Source organism: Drosophila gunungcola, chromosome 3R (assembly GCF_025200985.1).
Source record: "Drosophila gunungcola strain Sukarami chromosome 3R, Dgunungcola_SK_2, whole genome shotgun sequence".
Taxonomy (NCBI): domain Eukaryota; kingdom Metazoa; phylum Arthropoda; class Insecta; order Diptera; family Drosophilidae; genus Drosophila; species Drosophila gunungcola.
The window spans coordinates 15,370,422-15,382,648 of record NC_069139.1 but is presented as its reverse complement, the minus strand read 5'-3'; the positions used below and the strand labels follow the sequence as shown (position 1 = coordinate 15,382,648).

Sequence of the window (12,227 nt, the reverse complement as noted above, 5' to 3'; positions counted from 1 at the left end):
TTTCATTTTGCCGGCTCAAGCTAAGTTTTATTGACAGTAAACGTGGGCGATACGAAACTAAAAGTTGTTCTCTGCTCTGGGGATTTCTCTACTGTACGCTTTGTGGGCCACACATGCCAAAGATGCTGAGATTCATAAAACAAAAGCGGAGAGCGCTTCAGAAATCGAAAACATTTTGTTTGCAAGTGTTTAAAACTGAACTTTTACACGTGTCCAGCATGTGAGTTGCCGAATCTCATGTGTTTGTGTGCCAACCATAAAACGCCTTGCATTAGGAGCTCTGAAAATACTTGAGAACATTTCTCGCATTTGCTTATTGTTGGCCAAATATAACTTTATGCGAATTGGCTAAAAACTTTGCACCACGTGTTACAGCATGTGCCCGGAGCATCGAGTAAGTTTTTTTTCGAGAATATAACTTCACCTATATTGGGCAATAAGTGGCAGTAGTTAAGTCAAGTTGGATTTTGATACTAAACGAGTGCTCGGTCCATATTTGTGGCATGCACTAATAGAAAAATTTCCCCGAATTCCAAAAAAAATCAAAACAAGAATCTTAAATTGGCCTACAAAAAAGCCAACAATTATTTGCCTTATATTCGAAGTAAATGGAATTCAAACTCAGGAGCTTACAAAACTTTAGAACCTTTTAGAATAAATTATTTCATTTATTTGAAAGCCTAAGATGGTTGTTACATTTTGAAAGAACAATTTATTTAAAAAATTTATTTGTAAAAACAAAAATGATTGGATTACAAATGACTTAAATTTCAGTTTTATTAAGAAATATTATTATTATTAATAAGCAAATATTAAATCTTATTAAAATTAAACATTTGGCAACCAAATTTAAATTTTGTTTTCAAATTTTACCATTTGAGTGTCAGTTAAAATAATAACCGTCAGTTTTTTGTAAGCCAACGGCAAGCTGAAAGAAGTCAGGAAACATGTAATTGAAAACCACTAACGAGCTCAATCCAAGTCAGTCGTAACTGTCAAGCAATCTAAAACATCTAGTTAGGCTGCACCGTAAAATGCTGAGATATATGAAGTCTGGTGAGAAAAGAGACCAAACCTATGCTGACAGAAATGGGAGTTCATTAGGCGACGTAAACATACTTTCTGGCCAACGTTTTCGTTCACTGGCGCTGTCGGCAACGCTACGTATGCGTAATTTATGTTGCAGGTGTTTGCTGAGCTGCTTAACGAAATGCTTATGCGGTAAACTAAATGCAAAAACCATTTTAATTAGCACGAAAATCATTGTAACTCGTTAGGACTACCGGCAGCCATCGCAGCTAAAAAAGGATGGGAAAAGGATTCAAGATAACATACCGCCCTGCGATCCGCCCATCGACATAAAACCAAAGAAAAGCAACTACATGTTCAGCCCGCAAAAAGTAAGTCGAGCATGGCCAACCACAGTTAAGTAGAGATGCCTCAAAATAAGGCTAAAACTAGTTTTTGAGTCCTTGGAATGTGATATCCACTGACAAGATACAAAAATTTACAAAATATCAGTAAAAGTTCTTTAAGCTTTAAGGAGAGCACTTAATTTTTTAGAGGTGTAGTAAATTGTATAGTACGTAACTAAGTCAATGGTAAGGAAAAAAATATAAAAATAAATATAAGTAAAATATACTTGGCTAAAATAGAAAAACTTCTTGGTTCAGTTTTGTAAATTAAAGTTAGTCAACAAAAAATTATTTACTAGCCCAATATAAAAAAAAAAATAAACAAAATAAAACCAATTTTAAACATGTTGTTGCTTCATATTGATATCGAAGGGGCGGTATGCATCTAGCAAACCTCAGCATTACACATCACTGTCTTCATATATGAGGAGCAATATACCTGAGAGCTTTTGCATTTTTCCCATCTTTTTTGTAGAGCACCGGACTGGCTGCTGATGAAGAGATAATATTGTGATCACGTTCGGCAACCTGCTGAAATGCAAATACTTCCTTTTTCCAGTCCCCTGCCAGTAAAACCGTGTATGTAATGCGAGTTGCGCTAATGAAACGTTCATTAATCATACGCCACTTGGCACCGGTCGGAATTATTTTGGATATGGGGCCAGGGATCAGGTTAGTTAGCAAATCCGGCTACGTAACCGGGAATGCCCCTTCAAATCTGACAATGCCAAGTGCCAATTGCCAACACGAGGTACACACGGAGGTTATGGGCCGACAGATCTCGAATCTGGTAGCTACACTGAAAAATTTGATAATTTGTTTAGTTTTCATTAGTGTTTTTGATTTACACATTGCGGTTTCATAGTTTTAAAACTTTGCTGTACGTTATGCATTTCTAAAAACACATTGATATATTGTATATTATATGATATATTATATCATTTGCTATAATTATTTAATAATTAAATAATAATAATTAATTAAACACATATATATTTCTGAACTACAGATTATGATAATCCTTTTTGAAAAATATTGTTTTTACGATTGTTGTTATTTAAGGAAAGACTGAATTTTCTTTTATTTTTCCCAGTGCACTCGTCACTCGACATTGTTACGTGTGTATCTGTGGGCATTAGTGTGAGTGTCCCAGGTAGTTAGTTAATTAATATTCCCGCTGCCGCACGTTTCATGTTTGCATTAATTTGGCAGGTAACTTGTCAACATTGTTGTTGCTGCCTCGGTTGGCCCCTTTGGCCTGATGAGGATGTCGGTGATGCCGGGCTTTGTCTAACAAGCTGCACACAGGTACAGATACAGCTACACAGATACTCAACCACGGCCAGAAGGGACACACGGATACACCCACACATCGGCAGTCGGGGAAGCACGCGCACACGCTTGCCGAGCTACCAAATATATGTTCTTGGCTTGTAATTAGCAAAGATCGAAGTGATTTAATTACTTGGGCAAACTTTTAACATTGTCTACATGGCATACAAAAACTTGGCTGCATAATCAGACCGAGACGTTTGCCTAGCTGTTATCGATATCACTAGTATTAAGTCCTGTTTACCCGGCTTATAATCAGTTCTTATCATCGTTGCCAAATGAACGTAATTAGAGTTTGGCAATTGCCGTCGTCAGCGCTCTAATAAGCCTCTAATTAAGGACTTTGCTGGGCTCCGTATTTCCACAAGTATTTTTTGGGTGGTGAGAACTTGTCTCCAGGGGCCAAATTCCGGATAAAAGTATCAATTTTCAATAAACCACTAACGAATCTTTAAATGCATTTTTCCAATATTTAATTGGGTTTATTACCGACGTGTGATGTAAAACTTGATTTGATTCGAAATTGAAAGGCATTGCTTTCCATTGACCTTTCAATCACAGCATTGAAGTTCAAATGACACATTTCTGACAGCTCTTTACAATCCTTTTGCAACATGAGAGCCGCATACGCATGAGCTCAGTAACTGACAACCACCCATACAAACACAGGCTAATCAGGCTTATTTGTTCTGACTGTGTTAGCTGGCCTGACTTTTTGCCAAACTGACTTTTATTAAAAGCGACAAAAACACAGCTAACGATTGCGCATACGCCGCGTACACCGCACTTACCCCATCAACTAAATTCAAACCCAACTCAGTCGCCCGTTCAGCGAGTGTTACGCCGTGCTATGTGGCTTCGCTTGTACAAGTAATCTAATTAGTTTTATGCTAATTAGCACGCGGCTTTAATTTAATAAATTATTATAGCGCATTATTTGGCTAAAACTACAACCGAAGCGGGGGCGGTCATGTCAATGTTTACGGCTGGACTGATTTGCGTTGTCATTTCGCAAATCGCTGGGCAAAGCCAAATATAAAGTTTGCTTACGCGGCTTAAAGACCAAATCAACTGACAATTAAAGTTGGTTTTTAAGGAATACTTAAGTTTTGATTTCGCTTCTGCAGTATGTTATATTTTCTGTGGCTATTATTGACTATTATTTCATCAAGCTGATATTTAAATCAATTAATTTATTTGTTGTATTTCAATATTGTCATCGAAAAAATCCAAAATATTTATTGATTAATTTCCTAACTCCTCAATAGTTGATTAAAATAAAACATGCAGTGTAGCTTTCAACAGTACTAGTAAATTTGATTAAAACTTGGCTTGGTTTTTGTTATTATTACATGTGCGAAATTGATTTAACTGATCAAGCTGTAAAGACGGCGAATGGACGTTAAGCTTTAAACTTCTAAGAGGAACACAATCTATAGTTTGTAGGCCTGTCGCATCATCAGATCGAAGTAGGCATCGTTATCGATCGAGGCACTGATCGTAGCGTAGTAGTTGATAAACTCCTCCCTGGTCACAACTCCGTCCGGATTCGGAGCACCCTCCTCGAAGTTCTTCAGGAATCCCGTGAAAATCTCAGCCTCTGTCATTTCGCCACTCAAGTATTTCGGATGATCGCGCACCGAATAAACGTTCTTTAAATCGGCAACAGTAATTTGACCATCGCCGTTGACATCCATCTTATCAAAGGCTTTTTCGATGATGCTGATACGCGAATTATTCATGGGTGGCTGAAAAGTATCAGACTTAAATGAACAATTGTTGTTAACATTCAATATTTCAGTGCATTTACCCGAAGTTTTACCAAAAATTCTGTCATATTTATGTTGCCACTTCCGTCTGTGTCGAAGCTGTGAAACGGTTCGATTTTGAAAAATATGCAAATGTAGATACAGAGAGGTAAAATTAATTTTAATAAGAGTGCAGCAAGCGTTGCTTACTTTTATTGCTTCTCTGGGCATAAATCAAAGGGCAATTTGTATATTAAATTTTAAGTTCACATTTACCAACCTGGTGAACATGTCCTCGATTTCGGAATCGCTCACCTCCAGTCCAATATCCGTAACTCCTTTTTTGAACTCCTCGGCATTAAGAGTCTTGCTGCCATCATCATCCATCACCCGAAATGCTCTGAAAAAAAGAAGAGTGCAGCGAGGACCGCAAAAATAATTCTCAATATGAACGGCAAAATGAAAATATATTTCTATTATTGGCAGAGGACAAAGCGAGCGGGATAAGAATATGCCATTGATAGATACTCGGAAAAGTAGGCAGTGGCGGGGTGATGGAAGCTCATTCAGCTATGCATTCGATGCATTGAATTTTCCGGCTGGCAAACAAACAAATTGCATAAATACAAATGAAAATGCGCGCTCACGAGGACGAGGCCAATAGGCGCAGCCACCATCCGACCGACAAGCCAACCGGCAAACAAATGCACACACCGTACATATGTTGCAGAAGCGGGGATTTTGTACAAAATGTCTATATATTCAAAGCGGGAAATTGTTAGCAGACAGCCGGGTGGGAAAAACAGGTGGAGGCGGTGGGCGGTGGTCGGTGGGTCGTGGCTGGTACAGGTGGCAGCGGTTTGCTCCTCGCAGCTCAAATGGAAATAAAAACTAACAGTGGACTGAGCCGCCACTGAGGGGATTGTGGCAAGAGGTCGGCAGCACTGGCGAAAATATGATTTTGTGCAGGTCTTACAGATGACTTCTATCTAATCGGTGTTTATTTCAAAGGAAAGTTGTAGAAAAAGCAATTTTTAAATGTAAACTCCAAATCCTACTGAAATGTAATTTTTAATTTAAACGTAAAACTTAAGTGTGTAAGACAAACATGTTTAAATATAATCTTTTCTATATAAGAATTTATTCAAAAAAACATTATTTTTGGTATTTATTACTCTTATATCGTGTCTCAATCAAATAAATAAAGATTTGATACCCTTCATTTCATTCCGACTAATTGGATTTCTCAAGTCATAAAATTATCTCCTGACCTTTTTCCAAGTGTGGCCTTATTCGCCAACAACTACAGAAATCCAATTATGTTTGTTTGCATTCAGTCAGCGATTTTTGCCACTCCCACTCAGCCTCCGCTTCAGTCTTCCAGCGAGCATCACAGTTATAGTTTTTCCTATTTTTCCCTTTTTCCTGCCCGGCCTGGCCTGCACACACTTGAAAGCGCTTTCGAGAATGTTAGTTCAACATGCACTCGAACTCTCGGTATGCTCGTATTTACATGCGCCTAGCTGAGCCCGAACTTAACATCATCATCAGTGGCAGTGGCAGCAGTAGCAGCATCAGTAGCAGCGATAGGAAAAAAGCCGGCGAAGTTTCAGTTTCATTTGCCATATTTCCCTGACGAGCCTCCACCACCTTCACCTATCCTTCTTTTGGACATATATTTTCGGTCTCGTCACTTGTCCCTCAGCTATTTTATCTTTATCTGATGTTGCGCTTTACAAGAGGCTCATCTGCACATCTCAGGGGGAAAATGGGGAATTCAGATCATACATTTTGTAAATACCTATAAGTTGCCCAAACCTCACATACCCTAGCCTAGTGTTAAAGAAAAATGTTATCGAACCATTTGTTGACATTGAATGATTTAAAACAAATCAAAAGCTTTGAAATTACATTTGCTTAAAGTTCCCAATTTGTGACAACACTGTTTTAGTGGTTTTTTGTAAGCTTTCAATTAGCTTTCTGCTAATGATTAAATAAACTCACACCTAATGACCATTATTTAATCGTATGTAACTTTATTTGTTTTGCATACAACAGAAAGTAAGAGTATCCCAGATAAGAAACATATAGAAAGCAATCCACTGCATGAAGCTCACCGTAACTTACACAACTGGAGCACCATTATGCAAACAGGCAGCCTCAACTAAGCCTAAGCCCCAGATTCCTGGCCAAGTTTACCCATTGGGAGTAGTGATAGGGAGCTATAAGGGTTCGTGGCTATAGCCAACTCACCTGGACAGACCCAAGATGCCGGTGGCCCCGCGACTGAAGCACTGCAGGCGCAATTTGTAAATTGGATCCTTGTCCAGGCCGTTGGCCAACTCGCGCCTGGCCAGATTCTTCAGGGCGGCCTCCTTGGTGTAGGCGTTCTCGCGATGCATCTGCGGAAAACAAAATGTTAACATTTAAATCAAACCAGATTGCCAACGAAGTATTTCATTGATTTTCTCTGCTTAAGTAGAATCAATGGAGGATTTTTGACTACCCTTAACATACTGTAATTAAGATATATTATAGGGGAGAATATTTTTTAGGATACATACAAAGGTTAAAGCTCTGTTACATTTGAGGATTTCAAAGTTTAATTAAATTTATATAAATGTTGTTTAAAGTTTAAATATAGTTATATTTATAGCTTTCTTATGATCATTTAATGATTAATTAGCATTCATTCTTGGTTAGCTAAGAAACGCAACGACTAGATTAGAATATTAAGAGGACAAACATTGAACATTCATTTTTGTGTGGAATTAATTAACATTTCGCTTCACATCCGTTTGTTGTGGTGAGCTAACGCGTAAAAGCTGTCAATTGTCCTCGGGCGATTAACGAGAAATTGTTTGATATTTAATTTTTGTGTTTATGTTGCTACAATAATTGTCAGCTCGGCAAATACTTTTCCGAGCTTGAAAATTCGATGGGCGTTGGTTGCCAAGCTGCGACAGCCATAGCCAAGGGCTATTACACCCGGAATTGATTTACTTTAGCTCAAAGGCGCTTAATTACACCAGAAGGCAGTACACAAAGACATCGTCGTCTGTCTGTAGGAAACCAAGGTCCGCTTTGTAATTTACCGAGTTGATTTACATTTTAAATGAATGTTGCCAAATATGACTTGTCAGTCATTTATGGCGCACTAAGCACACGGTTCAATGCGTTGAAAGGCTTGCCAGCTATTCTCTATCTTACTTGTCGATCTAAATCAAACAAAAACTTTGTAAATTAAAAGACGCTCCTTCAGCTCAACTTTAAATGGATTCTTGGGGATGACAAGGGAAACATTTTGGTTATTAAATCAATAGATTAAGTTTTCTAAAGTAATAATTTGTAATAAAACTGGTTTTTAAAATTTACTTTAATTTTATTGAGAAGAATTTTTTAAAACTAATTTAAATTGAAATTTATTTTTATTTTCATTCCTTATCATCATGCTGTTCGGTCAAAGAGAATGTTGGAATTTCCTTTGGCTTTCAGAAAAAAACATAAATATTCTTGCAATGCGTTCATGTATAGTAAAGACATTTCTCTTAAGTAATATCACAGTATTTTTAATTTTATTTTATGTTATATTGTTTTTATTTAAATTCGTCAAGTCTTTAATTTTTAGTGAGGTTTTTCTGGCAGAGTGGCTTGGCACACCTACCTGTGGCCATCGGGGAGCCTTCATATGAATGAACAGATATCAAAGCGGTCGGGTTAAGCTCTGACCAGGTGGCACTTAGCTCAATGAACTGTGACGATACGAGGTCCACCTAGTTTGATTAGCACCCGATTTGGACGGCGAGGGTAAGTATGTGCACTCACCTCAATATTTCACGCATCAGTTCGCAATAATAATAATTTCATCATCACATATGCATATGATGATCAAATCATTTAAGCACCTGCGCAGAAACTGTTACACAAGACCATTGATTAACTTAATTAAACTTTCATTGCGTGTACTTTGAGTTATTTTATTAAAATAGGTTATTTAGCTCTTTGTATTTAATTTACTTAAACAGCGATATAAAAAAAGGATTTTTATAAGGTTGCCCTAATCAATAAATGTGTTTAAAATGAGGAAATCCTTGAACTGCATGAAGTCAATGCCAGTAATGAAGTAAATAGACCCTGAGTAGTCAAATGTTTGTCTTTCAAATCAATAACATTGATTTGGTTATTCACAAAGCAACGAAAATACAGCTTTCAGGGCAACCTTGAAGCCTTGGGCCCGGAAAATTACATCGATTGATGTGATTTGAATAACTGGCATGTCATTCTGAGTAAACAACCTCACAAAGCTTTTATTCAAATTATTATATTTTTTTTAAGTACATATATATATATAGTTATTTATCCGCTGGGAGCCCCATTCATGATGACCCCGTTAGATAGTATGTTAGACAGTCATGACTAAAGCGGCGTGAGTAATGAACGGTGCCCTAATTAGGTGCCCCAGGTGGCACTTTAGTGTCCTTAATGTCACACGCCATTCGGTCACAAGTGACTCGAAAAAAAGACAGCATACAAAAAAAATATTTTCAGAAAAAAGAAAAAGTTGGAATTTCCATTGGCTTCCAAAAAACAAACATAATTATTCCTGCATTGCATTCTGCGAGGAGGCACAAAATGATTTTTCACTTCTTTTTAACTTTATACATTTAGATCAGCTATTTTATGCTTCATTTTACACTTTACTTAGCCTTAACAGCAAACCCAATACTTTATGCCAACGTTTGGTAGAATGTAAAACTGCAAAGCTTTCTTAAAAGAGGGGTTTTCGGGTCTTGGCAACAAATGTTGTCCGGCAACAAATGCACCTTCGACGGCAAACTGCAGCATCCTTGCCGGAAGTCAAGGTCGTCCATAGTATCGATTTCGCTCGGCCTCACAGCCCGTCATCCTGTACAATATAGCGCATACGCCACGTATGCAAAAAGTAAAATGCCAGCTAACAAGGAGAAAAAATAGAAAGCCGAAGGGAAGAGATGCTAACGAACTGCGATAGAACATGAAAAATAAATTATGGCTTTATTGAGGGTAAGGGTAAACAAAAAGACGATTTAACACGTCAGCAGGACGCTGAGTGCGACAGGGATAATGGCGACACACACAAGGTACAGGAGATACAGGGGATTCAAGGGATAGAGCGGACTCACAGGACAACGGCAGAAGACCTACAGCAAATAAAGCAAATAGGTCACGTTCAAAGACAACATCGATTAACCATAAATTGCGAGTTAAGCAAAAGGCAGCAAGGACAACGTTAAAAGCCGGCAGAAAGACTCCGTTCCAGGCTGAACTCGAGCATGATTTGTGCGTGTCTTTATGACACGGACACCAGATTCCGAAACTGTTGCGAATATATGTGGCATATAAAGAGATGCGATGACGTGCCGCTTGGTTCGCTAACAAGCAAAGTATGGGCTACTGACAACGCCAGCTGTCGCTTCAAAATGTTACAACATAAAGGAAAGGAAAAAGGAAAACGGGAAGCCAGCACAGCAAAGATTCGACATGTGTGCGCGAAAACTTTCACCATAATTAACAGACACGCCGATTATTTCTTTGCCACACTTTTTACCTTTCCCGGCAGTTGCTGACACTCAGTGTCTATTATTATTTTATTCCAGTTTCAACGGTTTCAACTTTTCACAATGCACAATGTCGCGGCAATACGGAGTTTTCTACGCACGTGTCGCGTGTGCGGAGCGTTGGCAACGAATGAGGAAAAGCCACCACCACCGGCGCAACCACTCACCCGTTGCAGCTGTGGATAGTTTCCGAGCCCACACCCACACACCCGTCGCCATAAGCGGCGTCCTTACCCAACTAACAAATACACACGAAAAAGTTCTAGAAGTTTATTTTTGGCTCAGAAATGTTATTTGATTCTGAAGTTTCGAATCAAATTTGCCTCTAAACTTATTTATAGCTTATCATTAGCATTATAATAACTTATAATTTTGTTACGAACTAAAATAAAAAATTTATTCAACATTGACAATCAGTTCAAAATGTTTATCGTTTAGTTACACTAATATGGTGTAAGCTTCGTAGGTCTATTATTAAAATTAAGATTTGCTTTTCAAATATAAATAAGTTCTTGTTACAAATTTTAGTACTGGCCTCCCACATTAAATATTATTGATATACATATACCGCCATAAAATTTTTTAATCAAAGAAATTTATGCGTTTTTATCCTTAGTGTACTTTAAGGAAAGCTTAGCAACACACTTATTTTGCTGCCAATTGCCGACGGATGCATAGATACATTTTTACGAGAGCTTTTGTGGCTTGTCGCACTTTGCTTAGATACATTTGTTTTAGTTCCCCTTTTCCGGGTATTATTGGGGTGCCCACCTTCTTGGGCAAAGGGGGTGGCAGCGGGGTGTTTTACATTTTTATGACGCGACACGGCATTATCATTACCGCTTTTTGTGGTGACGGAGTGCATAAAATTTATGCGCGAATATCATGCTTCCGTTATGCCAAATTGATGTGCGCTTTATTAGTTGTTTTTTTTTGTTGGATACTTAAAATAATTTACCTTAAAGATATACAAACTGTAGGGCAAAAATGTTATAAAACATTCTTAATGATAAAACCCTTTGAAATAGACAAAAAATAAAGATTTTTCAAGCATATTTATGTTTTAAATTTATGGTTAAAGGACTTATCAATTATTAATTGTGAATTTTAATTTTTGCGCAACATATTTATATATTTTTTTTTTCTTCGCAAAGTACCCTTGGGCTGATGGTATAAAAGATAAAACCTATTGATTAAATTTTCTATCATTCAAATTTGTATTTACATTGCTGCATGCAACAAATTTTAAAATAGAAAAAAAAATTACAAATAGAAGAACAGGAAAGCCCTATATTTGCATTTTTTGCAACATATTTATGTTATTATTTGATCCCTTAAATAAATATTTATTGCGACCAAACCAGTGCTGGCAGCAGCCAACATTTTGAACACAACAAATCAGCCAACAAAATAGGAGGAAAGGGGCAGCATTTTTTCTAGGATTCCCAACAGGCTGTAGAAGAAAATGAGCTTCAAGCATTAAACAGTGTGGACTGCCTCTCAAGAAAATTGTATTTTGAAGTTAATCCTTTGCTTTGCCATATTTCTGAAGGTATTTTTTAAAGTTAAAAAATATTTCCCACTTGCTATCATCTCTATTGTCAGAGCTCTGGTCGCATTTTTCATTTGGGGTAATGAATTGGTTGCTGCTCTTATGCTCGTGGGGTTATAAGTAAGAAAGATTGCCGCATTGTGTGGGGGAGATTTGCGCCACCATGTTGGCGAACCACTGGCTGTCATCAGCTGGCCCCTTTCCCTATTTTTCTCTTGAGAGCCCTTCACTTCCTGGCCATATCATTTTGTCGGTGGCGTTTTGCGTGCATGTGTGCATGGCTCGCTGCTTTCTACTGTCAACTACATTCTGTCAAATTACTTATGCAAATCTTTCAACTTTTACAAGCGCGTCGTTGCCACGACATCAGCGACACCCCCGCACCTTTTTCATGCCCTCCCAATTTTTTTTATAACAAGGGCAGCGTAAAAAGCTCGTTTAGTGATGCTGCTCGAGTTATTTTCCTCGAGAAAAAATTACACTCAAAGCCTTACATGAAGTGGCTGCGATGCCCTGAGATCGTGAGATGCTGCTCATATCACGCACAGTCGCTTTTGGGGGCGTGCCCGGTGTCGTGGGCGTA

At 38.0% G+C, this 12,227-nt stretch overlaps 1 protein-coding gene across 2 annotated transcripts; it reads right to left on the bottom strand.

Moving 5' to 3' along the window:
* Nucleotides 1-3,505: 3,505 nt before the first annotated feature.
* LOC128266678 (calcyphosin-like protein) lies at nt 3,506-10,242 on the bottom strand. 2 transcript variants are annotated; one of them, XM_053003354.1, is made up of 5 exons: nt 10,083-10,242; nt 6,749-6,897; nt 4,776-4,895; nt 4,558-4,615; nt 3,521-4,495 (listed from the first exon to the last, which is right to left on the bottom strand). In XM_053003354.1, the coding sequence occupies exons 2-5, from the start codon at nt 6,895-6,897 to the stop codon at nt 4,181-4,183; spliced, it is 642 nt and encodes a 213-aa protein (XP_052859314.1). In that variant the 5' UTR covers nt 10,083-10,242; the 3' UTR covers nt 3,521-4,180. The 2 variants fall into 2 exon arrangements, with proteins under 2 accessions (XP_052859315.1, XP_052859314.1); XM_053003355.1 differs by lacking the exon at nt 10,083-10,242 and having other exon boundaries at nt 3,506-4,495; nt 4,776-4,893; nt 6,749-6,819.
* Nucleotides 10,243-12,227: the final 1,985 nt, after the last annotated feature.